The sequence below is a fragment of the Gymnogyps californianus genome, chromosome 1, assembly GCF_018139145.2.
Source record: "Gymnogyps californianus isolate 813 chromosome 1, ASM1813914v2, whole genome shotgun sequence".
NCBI classification, from domain to species: domain Eukaryota; kingdom Metazoa; phylum Chordata; class Aves; order Accipitriformes; family Cathartidae; genus Gymnogyps; species Gymnogyps californianus.
The window spans coordinates 72,940,940-72,954,266 of NC_059471.1; the positions used below are offsets into that span (position 1 = coordinate 72,940,940).

At 37.2% G+C, this 13,327-nt stretch overlaps 1 protein-coding gene across 4 annotated transcripts in view; it reads right to left on the bottom strand.

Annotated features, from left to right (window-relative positions):
* The window catches only part of UBE3A (ubiquitin protein ligase E3A), a 55,066-nt gene that overhangs the window by 23,182 nt on the left and 18,557 nt on the right, over positions 1–13,327 (bottom strand). For all 4 annotated transcript variants that reach the window (XM_050894955.1, XM_050894963.1, XM_050894939.1 and 1 more), the window contains one exon: positions 10,374–10,418. In XM_050894955.1, coding sequence (XP_050750912.1) covers positions 10,374–10,418 — 45 coding nt within the window. The remainder of the gene's footprint in view (positions 1–10,373; positions 10,419–13,327) is intronic.

Consider the following 13,327-nt stretch of genomic DNA (forward strand, 5'->3'; position numbering starts at 1 on the left):
AAAGGTAAATCCTGTTTATGCACAGTTTTCAGCTTTACATTCTAGTGTTACAGCGGACACAATCTTGTTCAGTTCTGAACAATCTCAATTGTCACTGAAAGAGAGCAATTTAGATGCAAAGCAAGGCTGCAAGTGAAACAGAACTGGATCTCATACAGGTGACTGAGCCTGATGTATAGTACTGAGGTATGGTTGCCACTGACAGAGGGAAGAGGCATGAAATACAAACGATCCAGGCATTTATTTAGTAATACTATCAATACTACACCAATAGGATATAAACCCTTTAAAAATCTAAACCATTTTTTAAATAAGGTTCCAGATAACTAAGTTATCAGATATTTTGTCTATTGAAATCTGTAGGAAAAATATTCCTTGGTTAATTAAACTGATGACAAAACCACGATTACAGATGAGCTCAAGGCTGAATATATTTCTCCTCAGCTTAATAAGGTATATGGTTCTCTAAAAAAGCTATTTGCCAAATCCTCCCCTTTCTCCTGCAATTATACAGGACAAGTATGTATTTTGAAGAATTACAACTGTATCACTATACAAGTCAATGTGCTCAGTACTATATAAACACACACAAGAAAATTTAACTGGCCAATTAATAAGGTCACAGACTTTTACAGAAACATGCAAACAGTAAAGAAGTTGCCAGAAAGCTGCAGGTAATTGGGACAGAAGCTGCTGCATGCAGCACCATATTTGACCGCATTTTGGAAAGAAACCCCCAAACCTTCACTTCATTTAAGAAAACGAGTTATTAATGAAAAATATCAACTATGAAACATTTCAAACTTTTTGATTAGGTGTAACATGCACACTTTTTACCTAACTTTAGTGATACAGTACTATAAAGATTAGAACATGGGAAGCAAGATTTTAATCAGAAATTGTGATATTAACTTAAAGTTGCCTTTTCTCATGTTGATGCATGCACAGATTCTGCGTAGAACAAGTACTTGAGAACTGAAGTGCTAGACCCACTGGTACTACTCAGCACTTGCTGCACCTAGCTGTTAATACTGGCTGGTTAAGTATCAGTTTCAATGCAGCTGCTTCAGAAGGCAAAATGTCCTCAAGTTCTGAAAGTAACTATTGAGATGTGTATTAGTCAGCAATAACACCTTTGCTTCTTCCTTTTCACCCTTCAAGATCTCATGATCCTAGAGTAAGAAAATATTTCTTACAAAGAAAACCATTACCTCAATGTCTACTTGACCTTCCAAATGCCCCAGTGCATTCCAAGGGGAAAAAAAAAAAAAAAAAAATTTAAGAGAAAGGCTTCCCTGGCACCTTGAGATGGAGATGAAAGACCATAAAAAAAGGCAGCACCAGCAATACCATCAAAACCACTAGTATATAAACAGGGAATAGGTGTATTCTGATTCGAGGAAAGAGTTCTAGCCTCTCCAGTTTTTATATGTAGACTTAGGAAAACCTGCCTCTCTCCACGTACATATAAAAATATGGGTCTTTTGATCTTTTCTTTCATTCTTCAGCTTTTAGTATAGAGGCTTTAAAAAACCAACAGTGTTTTAACACAGCTTAGATCAGTACATGGTTTCACAGACATCTATTTCTGAATGCCAAGATTTCATGCTTTGATCATTCTTGACTTTCAGTCATTCCAGACCTTCTGATTCAGTGTGAAATATTGTCATTTGTAAGCAGGTAAGTATATCATGTGAAAGCCTTTCTTTGTTAATATTGAATTTTTACACCTGAGCTATGGCCACCTGTCTCACCAACATGCTCCTTATTTACTCCTCTTGCAGTCTCTCCTATGCATTACCTTGATGTCTTCATGAAAGCTCTTTCCAACTCAAGTTGAAACTTACTGTTCCTTTATTTTTCTTCCCTCTCTCTCATTGACCATGTTTTCCACAGTGCATACAAAATGGCGGTTATTTCTTATATACATTATCATTTTAACTTTATCCTTCCACCTTATTTCTCCATTGCAGTCTACATGTAGATCACAAGTTTTTTGCCATAATTTTCTGACCGATGTAGTACACCTATGAATGTTATATGGATTATTTCTCACAGCTGTTCTAAGTGTATATATATTAGGGGTGTTTGTGTATTTATTTACGGAAAGCAGCTGGAGTTGTTATTCAGATTAAATATATTGTGAAAAGCTGATACTGTGAAAATCTGACCAATTCCCTAAGAAGAGAGAACTTACGTTTTCAAACTGGAGAAATTGTTAGTCTTAGAGGCATGCACACCTTTCCAGCTTACATAACATCTAGTTTGAATAAAGTTATTTCAATGTATAAACACTGATATATCAACAACACATTTTATCATATTAGACAACACTCCACTTTAATCAGGTCATATCTGAGATGCCAGGAGACAAAGCTAAGCTTAGACTTGTCTCTAACAGTTAACTTCTGAGGGACTCAAGATTTTTTGCTTCCAATAGTTAACTACCAATTACTTCTCAAACTGTGCTATGCCTACAATAATGCTGTTTGTACAAACATTTTCATTTTGACTCATGGCCACAGACTCACTGACTCAAGTTCTGTGAAATTCTATTAGAGACAGAAGGTCTGACTGACTGTTTTTTATATATATATATATTTTTTTTTTTTTAAATCAACTGTGGAAACAAACCATACAATGTACAACCATACTAGAATAGCGCAGTATTAGAGTTTCCCCCCACCTCTCCCTGGGGGCTATTCCGCAGACTTTTGACATGGCCTCAGATAAATTATTTAAGTAAATAAAAAAAGGTGGTGACTTAAAGTGAGGGTACAGACCTCAGAAGGTAGAACAGAATTTACTGAGCCTTCCACAAGAGCTACCCTTACTGAGATCCATCAATGAAAGCACTTACAGAGAATGCAGTTCCGAGTAAGCCAATGGGTGATTTTACAGAACAGTAAGATATTCCATACCACATTCCCATTGTGGTACTTGAGGAATTATTTTCACTGTCCAGTGCCAACAGCCCACATTTCCTATATTATTCAGAAAAAAAATGTAGCATACCTTCTACTTTCTCCAGAGGTGAAAACTTGATCTCTTTCTACATTCCCTTGCTCATTTAGTATGCAGAGAACTTTTAGCCTGAGGCATTAAAACTGCTTCATCAAGTGAGGTAACACAAAACCCCTCTCTATTCTTAGCTCACGCTATACAGTGAAGACCGCAGCTCCCTTTAAGTTCTATACAGGGATCTAGTGAAGAGTAACTGGTCCCTTATAAACTCAATGACTAGTTTAGTGTACATTAGGACACAGACACCTTCTAGTGTAGCCAAGGCTGCAGTGACTGACTTGCATATATGTTTGCAAAAACTCACACTGTTGTTGCACATCCAAGTATGAAACTGCACTGGTGTGGTTGCAGTTGTAAACATTTCACAGACATATCACAGGCATATCCTTAGGCCTTACTGATAACTTCCCAGACAGTGGGTCTTGTATAACCTCCTCAAGCAATACACATTATTTCAGTGAGGAGGAGAGGCACCTAAAATAGACGTCATCTTCCTTCCCCAAAGTCCAACAATTTCACAAGCACATTTTTCCATTTTAAAAGAAATTAGTATTCACTGATTTATTTTCGTAGTACTTAAAGAAAAAAGAATGCCTTTAGGCTTTTTAATTGTTCTTTAACTAACAAAAAGCCAGATAAGTACTCTGCATTTGTAATTTAAATGCTGCCAAAACTGTGGAGTATCACTATAAACGTGCACCACCGAGCCTCTGCCTTTCTAGATACCTACGCAAAGGTGCACTGGGCTGCATTTTGGGTCATAAAGTAATTTTTGAATGTCTAAAACCTATACAAAACAAGAAATTGAGTGCACTGGTTCAAAAGTTCCTATGTAACAGCATCTAATTTGCATTTCCCAAATATCTTAAACTAAATAGAGAAATGCTACATAAAGGAAACTTTTGTGACCAAGAAAATCAGAAGTTTTGGATTGTAAAGTCTGAATAGAAGTTTGTAAAGAAGTTTGTAAAATTTAAGGAATTAAAGAATTATATGCTTCAGATTGTTCTAAAAAGTTTACCTACAAAGCAAAGAATTTGCATCCAAGTTTCAAAACTTGCCTGAAGTTAAAAATATCTGCATAAATGCATCATTTTTTGCTTTAAGTTTACCTAAATTTTAGAAATACATGAAGGTTTCATACTTATCTGGAAATATCAGTATGAAATGATGTATTTTGGAATGGTTTCTGCTCTGGAGACAACAACTTTTATATTATTTCTACACAGAAGTCTCACATTGCTCCAAGATGGCCAATTTTAATAAGTGGAAATTTACAATGGCCTGTTTTAACAAAACTATTAGGAATTCAGAAGTGCCAAAATGTTCACAAGCTGTTTTCTTTCTTAATGCAAAAAACCCAACAAAAGTATTAATGTGCATGGAAACTAGAGGAAATTTTATGTTTGTCTTTTGGATAGGAAAAAAACAGGGAACCGGTTTTTTAGTACTAATAGCAAAAAAACATTCAGTATATGTCTCAACAGACAGGAGCATAAAGAGACTTATACATCTGCAACAATTATACTACACTTTGGAAATAAGATGACCAGCAGATCAAAAACTGTTAAAAAAACCGTGTGGGTTAGTGGACATCTTTGTGAAGTTAAATACTGGTTTCTGAGAGTTTCAGTTTCAAACCTTGCATGTTGGTTTCCTGCTTCTGTTTAGTTAGAGTAAGAACAGCAGTGCTAGAGAAGACAAGCTTCCAGTAAAAGCACTGCCCACACAGACCCTTTCGAAGTGGCCTGCACACTGAACTGCCAAATGCTCCACCCAGAGTTGGAGCCAAGCCCTCTGTTCCAGCAGTGCTGTAACACCTTTTGCCCGCCTCAGCCACTGGCACCCCAGCAAACATACGTACGCAAACGCACACGCGCATGGAGCTCGCATTTTCCAAACCTCATTCTTTCCAGTGTGGTGGGTCCCAATAGCTGCGGTGCAGACCGTGAACCCCCTTGGACCATACTGGCTTCACCCAAGGGACCTCCCTCCCCACCACATATTCTAGAGCCACTGTGCCTCCGGGAACATCACGTGCTGACAAAGTCAGGCACGGCACTTCCTCAGGAAGGGCGAACCTGAGAAGAGTAGAGTTGTCCTGGCTTTATGGAGCAATGTACAAAGACAGCTAGAGAGACGGGGTCAAGAACACGGTCAGCATGTCTCTCAATCTTGTCTCACAGACAAATTACCTTGCTATAGTCCCATTAGAAAAGCACCCTTCATTACTGCCGTTTCCTCTTCAGGTTATTAGCTCCAGGACTCTACAGAGATAATGTCATTCCACAGACCAACTGGTTTCATACCCTGATTCCTATCTGTCCTTCTTAAGAAGGCATTCAGTGCCCTGTCGCCTATGTGATCCTTCCAACATTCAATTAGCCATAAAGTTGAGAGATGAATAATGCATCAATTATACCTTGGCTTTTCAACCCAAGCAATTTCAGGAAAAATCTCCCAGCACACCCCCCCCCCCCCAACCCAAACATTACAGGCCTGAAGCCATTAAGTAACTGATTATGGGGAAACAATTATTAGGCAATTATTGTAAGCAATCAACATATGTAAATGGTAATGACTGTAGGCATACTTGACTGTGTTTTAAATACTATGCTCATGTTCACAGAATCAGTGCCTTTTGAGAAGACAGGGAGAAATATAGCCTTCATAAAAAAAAGCCCATAAATTTATTTAACTACAAAGAAAAAAGTAACTAATTACTGCCAGAATAAACTTATTACTAAGTTTAGGACTGACTATAAACTTACAACATCTTACTCTCTTTGAACAAATTTGTTATTCTTAATATTTTAAAGAAAACAGTACACAATTGTTATCAGCTGTTAAACTTCCAGAGAATAATCACATCTAACCACACAAAACATTTCAACAGTTCTCCAAATTTTGTTTTAAATTATCAACTAAGGAGTCCTAAACTCTAATACTCTGTACTGGCTGTGAGGCCACAATAAGACCAACTCTGTCTTTATTGGAAAGAAATGAAATGACAGTAACTTCACATACTTGCAGGAATCCTTCAGTCTGTCTTTTATATTCAGAACAAACCAAATAATGAATATTTTATCAAATACTAAGCAAAATACATATTCTTTAGTACCTTCCATGTTGTTTTCCCTTGGTTAAAGTAGTCCTGGCACTCAAGCAAGTACAATTAAACTTCACATTGTACTGTACTGAACAAGCTTAAATTTGTCAAGTATGAAATTTATACACTATTCTGATCAGCAGCCCAACCAAAGAAAGGAGATTAATATTAGCACTGCAGTGAGATATCGAAAGGTATAGACAGTAACTTGGAGACACTGATTCTGATTGTCTACTTCCGAACCACTAGAGTGTTTCAGTAGAAAGCATGATGTAAGAGACAAAATATTTAGACAAAAATACTGATATAAGAAGAGGACTGACCACTGCAACATGCAAGACCAACCTGCAGAGAAGAGACCTAAGTGCTGATCAACCTTGTACTCTCCTTGTACAACTTGAAGAAAAGAGGCCAAGTACAGGAAAGGGACAATCACACAACTCTGTTTTCAAGTTATTAAAAACTCCAGAACACTTTTTTTAAGTTAGGTTTCCATGGTAGCATTCTTTTACTATGCCTTCATTCTGCATGACACTGTCCCAGAAGGATGATCATGATCACACAAAAACTAAGTGCAAATAACGTGGATCATAAGACTTAAACACCTGAGTTTCCAGTTTAAGAACAGTCTAGCATTTGTGGATTAGGGAGCTCCAAAGAGAAATATCTCCTCTTTAAGCTTTCTTTTTGTTTATTTTTAACTGGTAAATTTACAGCATCCTCCAAGCTCCATGGGAACCAAGGTCTGTAATACATTTGCTTCAGTTATATTTCCTAGTGCAAAATCTGGAATTCCTTTTCTTTCAAATCATTATAAAATTCAGTCAACTTATCTTACTGCACTTTTGCTCTTGGAAGCAAAGGTAAAACAGACACTTAATTGTAACTTAAGCAGTTGCTAAACTTAAAGTAATAATTCTTGAGTAGAGTCAATGCAATCTTATTAACTGATGAAGTTTCCTCAAGGGAATCGCTGCCTGGCTAAATGATGCACTGCAAGAGGCTCTGAGAAGAAATTTATTAATTCATCCCAGACAGATCACAGTATAACACAGTGCAAGGCTGCAGGTGTACATAAAGGCACTTCTTACATCTTTTCATTCCAAGAATGGCAATAAAACAAGCAGCAAATGCCACAAAAATACCTGTATGTGGCAAGGTTTGCTATAGACGCCATGATCAGCATGTCCTACGGTTAGGTTATGCAAACCCACCTGTGTTTTCAGCTATGAGGAAAGTAATTTAAGGCATTCTATGTCTAGAAAGCACTAGGATGGCATCTGAAAGTATGTATCAGGAAACACTAATACTTACACAGTTACTGCATATATTTGCAATGGTTGTAATTTGTTTTTCTGGCATATTTTGAGGCTGCTGCAGAATTTTTATTTTGCCATTCTTTCAAGGGAAATAAACTAGCTATCAAATTACTCCAATGTGAGATGACTATACATCAACTATAACTGTAACAACACTAATTGGGGGGGGTGTTCAACAACTTTAAAAAGAGAGAGAAGTTTCAAAATTGCAAAGCATCCCATCCTCAAAAACAGAAAGAAGGAAAGATGAATGCACAGAAAGCCATCATATCAAAATACCCAAACCTTTGCCTTGATATGTGACAACATACAGTACAGAGAGTGAAAATACATGAACTGATAAGAAGTCATGTTATTGTTAAAATAAACAATTAAAAATTATGTAATTCAGTGCTAAAGAGGTTTTAAGAAAGTTATACTAATTGAAGCCGAAAATTAATGCAGACCTGTGACATGAGCAGATAGGAGAAGATGCTGATCTTAAAAATTCAAAGACTTGAATGAATGCTAAGGAAAAAAGACTCCTAACTCTGAGCTAGCACCAAGATGTTCATCACGCATAGAGCCAGAATTTGAAAAACCTGGGTGAAAAACTTGGGATAAGCAAGACTTATCCATGGAAGAATTTGCTGCATAAGAGTCTGAAAGAGTCAGCAGATTTTTTTTTTTTTTTTTTTAAATTTAATTCACACATGTGAAACATATGTGACTATGCTCTTGGTACAAAGCTTTGCAATGCAAAACACAGAAACAAATAAAGCAATTATATCAGCCAACCAGAGCAAAAACAACTTAACCATTCATTGTGCAAGTAACAAAACACTTGTGTAAGTCCCTGGATTTACTAATTAATTATAGGCATGTAAATAACATAGTAACTATTTTGGTCACACTGTGTTACCCAACCTGCCATTCCACCTTATGTGGCAAGAGCAACTATGCAGCAGGATTGCAGAAATTCTCTGTAATAGGTGATGTACACATCACATTGTGATATAGTTTTAAAAAATTTAGTTTTGCAAGTATACCATGCATTAATACCATATAACTACTACTCAAACAAATATGTGAATCCCTACAGCTTGACTGGCTTACATCTATTTTAGACAGATACCCGAAATCTACATCGTCAGGGCAACCCTGATCATCATTCTGCACCAAAAAAAATAATTCAGCTTTCACACAGAAAAGCTTGCTACTGTAGATTATTTTTTCAGGTTCAGTTTTAAAGAGGATAAAACACACACAGAAAAAGAAGTGTCAAACTGCTAGAAGGAAAAAGAGTTGTACTGCCTCTTCACTCTGATTTATCATAGGTCCTTATAGAGTCTGTTTCACACCAGTCAAGATGCTTCTTTCTGACACATCTTTCCTTACAATGTGTAAGAAAGCAGTTGTCCAACTGACAATATCCAGAGTGGACTACAGCCAGTCTACAGCCTGATTTCCCCCATTTGGCTAGGCCAGGGAAACAAAACAACACAACTCAACTTGCTGCAGGAACAATAAAACACAATGCAGCAGGGGCTGCTACTGGAGCAGGACAAGAGAAAATGGCAGGGTTTTTGCCCTGTAACCTCTGTCTCTGACATGTCCACGTAGGACAGCCAGTCACCTCTCAGGTCTGGATCCCTGAAACCTGTACTCCTAAGAAAGCAGCTAGACAGCACTTCTGTAACAGATTGCTTGAGAGGGAAAAGCAAATTCGTTGTCCCAGGAGAAATGCTCCTCCTAGTGCGGGAAAAGACTTCACTGCAGTGAATTGCTAAAAACACATAGGAAAAGCGTTCCTTGTTTCCTTCTCATCACTTTTAAGGTTAGGTATGCAGTCCAATGTGGAGGGGCTCACCTCAGCTTTGCTCCTCCCCAAGTTGGGCAGCCACAGCAGAGAAGTCCTTGAGCAATTCACACTACGTCCCTAGCCTGCAAAACACCCTGAAACTGGCATTCAGCCCATAGTGCGTAAAATGCTAGACCACTTGGGGGGAGGGTGTGGAGGAGACAGTTTAAAGTCAGAGAAGAAGTTTGTGGCAGAAGAGAAATGAACTCAGACCTTTTGAAGCCTCAGACAGTACCCTAACCACTGCGCTATGCTCCCTCTATTATTTTGGAACATGTGCTGTAAGCCAGAAAAGCAGAGTTTGTGGTTTCCCTATTTGAGTTCCATGACAGGACAGTCTGAATAGCTAGAAAAGAATCTTTGCTAATTCACAGAAGAATAAAGTCTCAAATAACTTTTTTCTTTTTTTAAATGGTCCTCTCATTCCTGCAACACTTTTGAACTTGAAACAACCATTTCAGCCTGTCACAATCTTGCTTCTAGTTAATCTTGGCTTCTAGGCTAATGAAGCCAGACCAAAACAAGGTTCAGAACTGTGAGCAAGATGCTACATGAATACTGTTTAGTGAAAGAAAGATAGTTTTCTGTTTGTAGAAGTAACTAGTATATAAATTTGCCAAATTAAGTCAGACTTTTTTTTCTTCTTAATTCAGCAATCCATCTGCCACAACAGATATTAGCAGGCACTGTGCCTTAGTACTGAAGTGTCTTCAAACCCATGCAAGATGTTAGTGAATAGCAGGTAGAAATTACACCCCTACTGTCAAGTCTGACTACAGGCCTGAAGATTTCTGACACTGTATAATGCTACCATCTACTGGTTCACATTAAATTAAACCTCTGAACTTTCCCTTCAACTCATTCACCCTCAAAAAAAAAAAAAGAAAAAAGAATCACAGTTTCTACAGAGGCTTAAAATTATTTTTCCATAGCAAAATACTAACTTGACATTTTCTAAGGTAATTCCACAGTTCTACTCAGCTTTTGTCTTTTTTTTTTAAGCAGGTGCAAGAGTAACTGTTACATATATTCAAAACATTTTTAAACAAGATATACCAAACTCATCCACTCATTTACTTACATTCGGCTAGTTTCAATGTTTTCAGAGTGAGGTTCTCCTGGTGATCTGCAAATACAGATACAAAACCTTAAGCGTTGTTTGTTATTTTAAGTCATTACAATATGAAGAGTTAGGAAAGGTGGAAAGTGATGATAATGTATTATTGCTGCTAAAAGCATCAACATTTATGCACTTGCACATTTAATTTGTTTGACCAAACATAAAACTGACAATATAATTAAGCCAAATTTCTCTAAGGAGGACAGCACTTTTTCCCCACAGCTTACGCAACAGCAGCCATTAGAGAAGAGTTCTGCTGGCAGTACTTCCATATTCAGGTTGCATAGTGCACCAGTTCTGGGCTAATTCTTCATAACCACTTCTGTAACCAAAACGTATACTCAAAGTTTATCAGCGATCAACTGTTACAAACAGATTCTCTGCACAGTTGGACTCTAAGAAGCAGCAGCTCAGAAGCAGGTCTCAACAGAATCTCAAAACAAATTTCATGTCTCTCTCTACTTGAATTTACGAACATAATCTCACAGGCAGCTTTCTGTTTCCTCCTTCCAGCCAACAGGTCAGCCAGTAATATTCAGAATTAGGTGTTATTGCCTGGCATTTTTGAACACACAAGCAGCACCTGTGTTCAGCTTGCCAACCCCCTTGACTTACTTTACAGGGTAATTTAAGGGGTATAGTTCCATATTAACTTAAGTAGGCTAAATTATAGCTGTTTAGCTCCTCCTTATTCCCATCTTCTTCCTTATGCCAGCACTGATTCAAGAAGTTAACATTTAATTTTTTTTTTAGACAGATTATTTTTTTCCTCCCTTTGGGACTTCCCCCTACCCAGTGAGTTTGTACCCAGATGAGAGTTTGTACCCAGATGAGCCAGGATACAAGGCAGTACAAATGCAGCAGTTTTGACTTCACCTTAAGCTGCCTTGAAATCATATCCTGAAGAACTTTATCCAACCTTCACTTGGGTATAGATTTTGGTACAGTTGACCAGAACTGCCACGCTGGATATATTGCACGAGGAGTGGAAATAGAGCACAGCCATTACAGTAAACCTCTGTAGCTTACATGAACAAAAATGTCTTTCATGACAGAGATTTCTCAAAACAGAAGTGAGCTAAAATCTGCAAATAGAACTCACTTTGTAGGTTTCAACAGAGTTTGCTAGAGGACTTCAGTTAGCACAGCTAAGCAGGCTTTGCCACAGCTTTACTGGGAAAATCTTTGTTTATAGGAATAGAATTTCTGAATTTCTCTATTTACTATATGACTATCTATACTATTCTAAACGCTATTGGAAACCTCCACCTGTAGCTTAAAACATTTCCTTTTTTCCTATGTTTCATTGTGCTACCTTACTGGATGGTCCCTCCTATTAAAGCCTGGACTGTTCTCCGAATTCTCTACTAAAATCTTAGTTCCTTTACTGACATACCAGATCTTAGCAACTTTCTGGATTTTACCAAACTGTATTATATTAACAGATCCAGTGCCTAGAAAGCATTTCTGGCAGACAATTTAAAATTCCTAGGCTAGCTGGATACTATGCAGTGACAGATGATGCAGAACACAGGAAGCTATTTGTTTATATTTCACTAAGCTATAAAATTCAACTGACACTAGAGACGGAATTCTGAACTTACTATCCAACTAACTTTATCCTCATGCTTAAAATGCAAATACCCTCTGACTGGAAAATAACAAAGACTGCCCAATCTCAAAATTTGGTCTCTATTTATTCCCTCCAAATGATGTTTCCCTTACTCATTAAAGTTCAGGACTGATGAGATAGTTGCTGACAAAAATAAAGCTCAACAGCAAAACAAATCAAAATTTCATTTCCCTTCACACCCAGTGACCAAAACAAGTCACTACATACTCAGCAGAGAGAAAAGAACCTCAATTTTTTTTCCCTAATTATTCATCTAAGCATTAAGTGCTAGAAGCCATACAACCTGTGGAGCAGTGAAAAGAAGAGTGTTTATATTCATACTGGCTAGCTCCTCTATTCACATCCAGAAACTGATAGCAAAGAGCTTGGAAGTTTGAGGCAGTTGCCATCTTTGTTTTAGTCATAGGAAATGCAACACAATGAAGCTTCGGGTAAGAGCAGTGCTTTAAGTTGCTATGAAAATACAAGTGAAATAGTGGTGTTAAAAACATCAAGAATATTAATCACTTTGATCCTTTAAAATACAGAGCAGTATGACAAATTACAGAAAAAGAGCAGACTGACATCTAAACTTAGCATGTAAAAAAAATAGCCTGATGATTTGCAGTACAAACATGTAAACACAGCTATCAGCATATTCAAAATCTTTTCGTATCCTTATCATTTGTGTGAGTTTTAACTAGGCTTTGAACAGACAGTGCAGTTCAGTACATGCTATTCTGATATTATCTTATAGAAGAAACTTTTTTATAAGATAAGACAAAGTTTCAGGAAAGTTCAGAAAAAAAAAAACCTAGCTGAGTCAAAAAAAGGTTTGGTCCTCTAAGGTAAGTGGTTCTACAGAAAACAGGGGTCCAATTCCTTCAGCTTATTGTTTTCTATAACATGAGCAGACCTACCATAACTATGATTTGCAGAACTAGTAATGCACTTATTAACCAGATTTTAAAAGGTTTCAAATGACAGTGTAAGCACCAAATAAAATGAGCTTTCAGTACTCATTAAAACAACATGGAAGATCAATCTAATTACAGGAATTGTAGTTGTTTGTTGAGAAGCTATTTATTCTGCAATACCCAATTGTTTACAAACAAGATACCTTGTTATTCCTCTGAGCAGGCAACAGTACTGAAAAACAACTATATCGTATGGCAAGACATCCTTTCATCATGCTTAAAATCTGAAACAAGAGTTCTGTTCAGAGAAAATCTCAGAGCAAATGCTCTTATAAATTTCAGCTTTGAATTAGATCGTAGATACTGATCACAAGACACCAACTAAT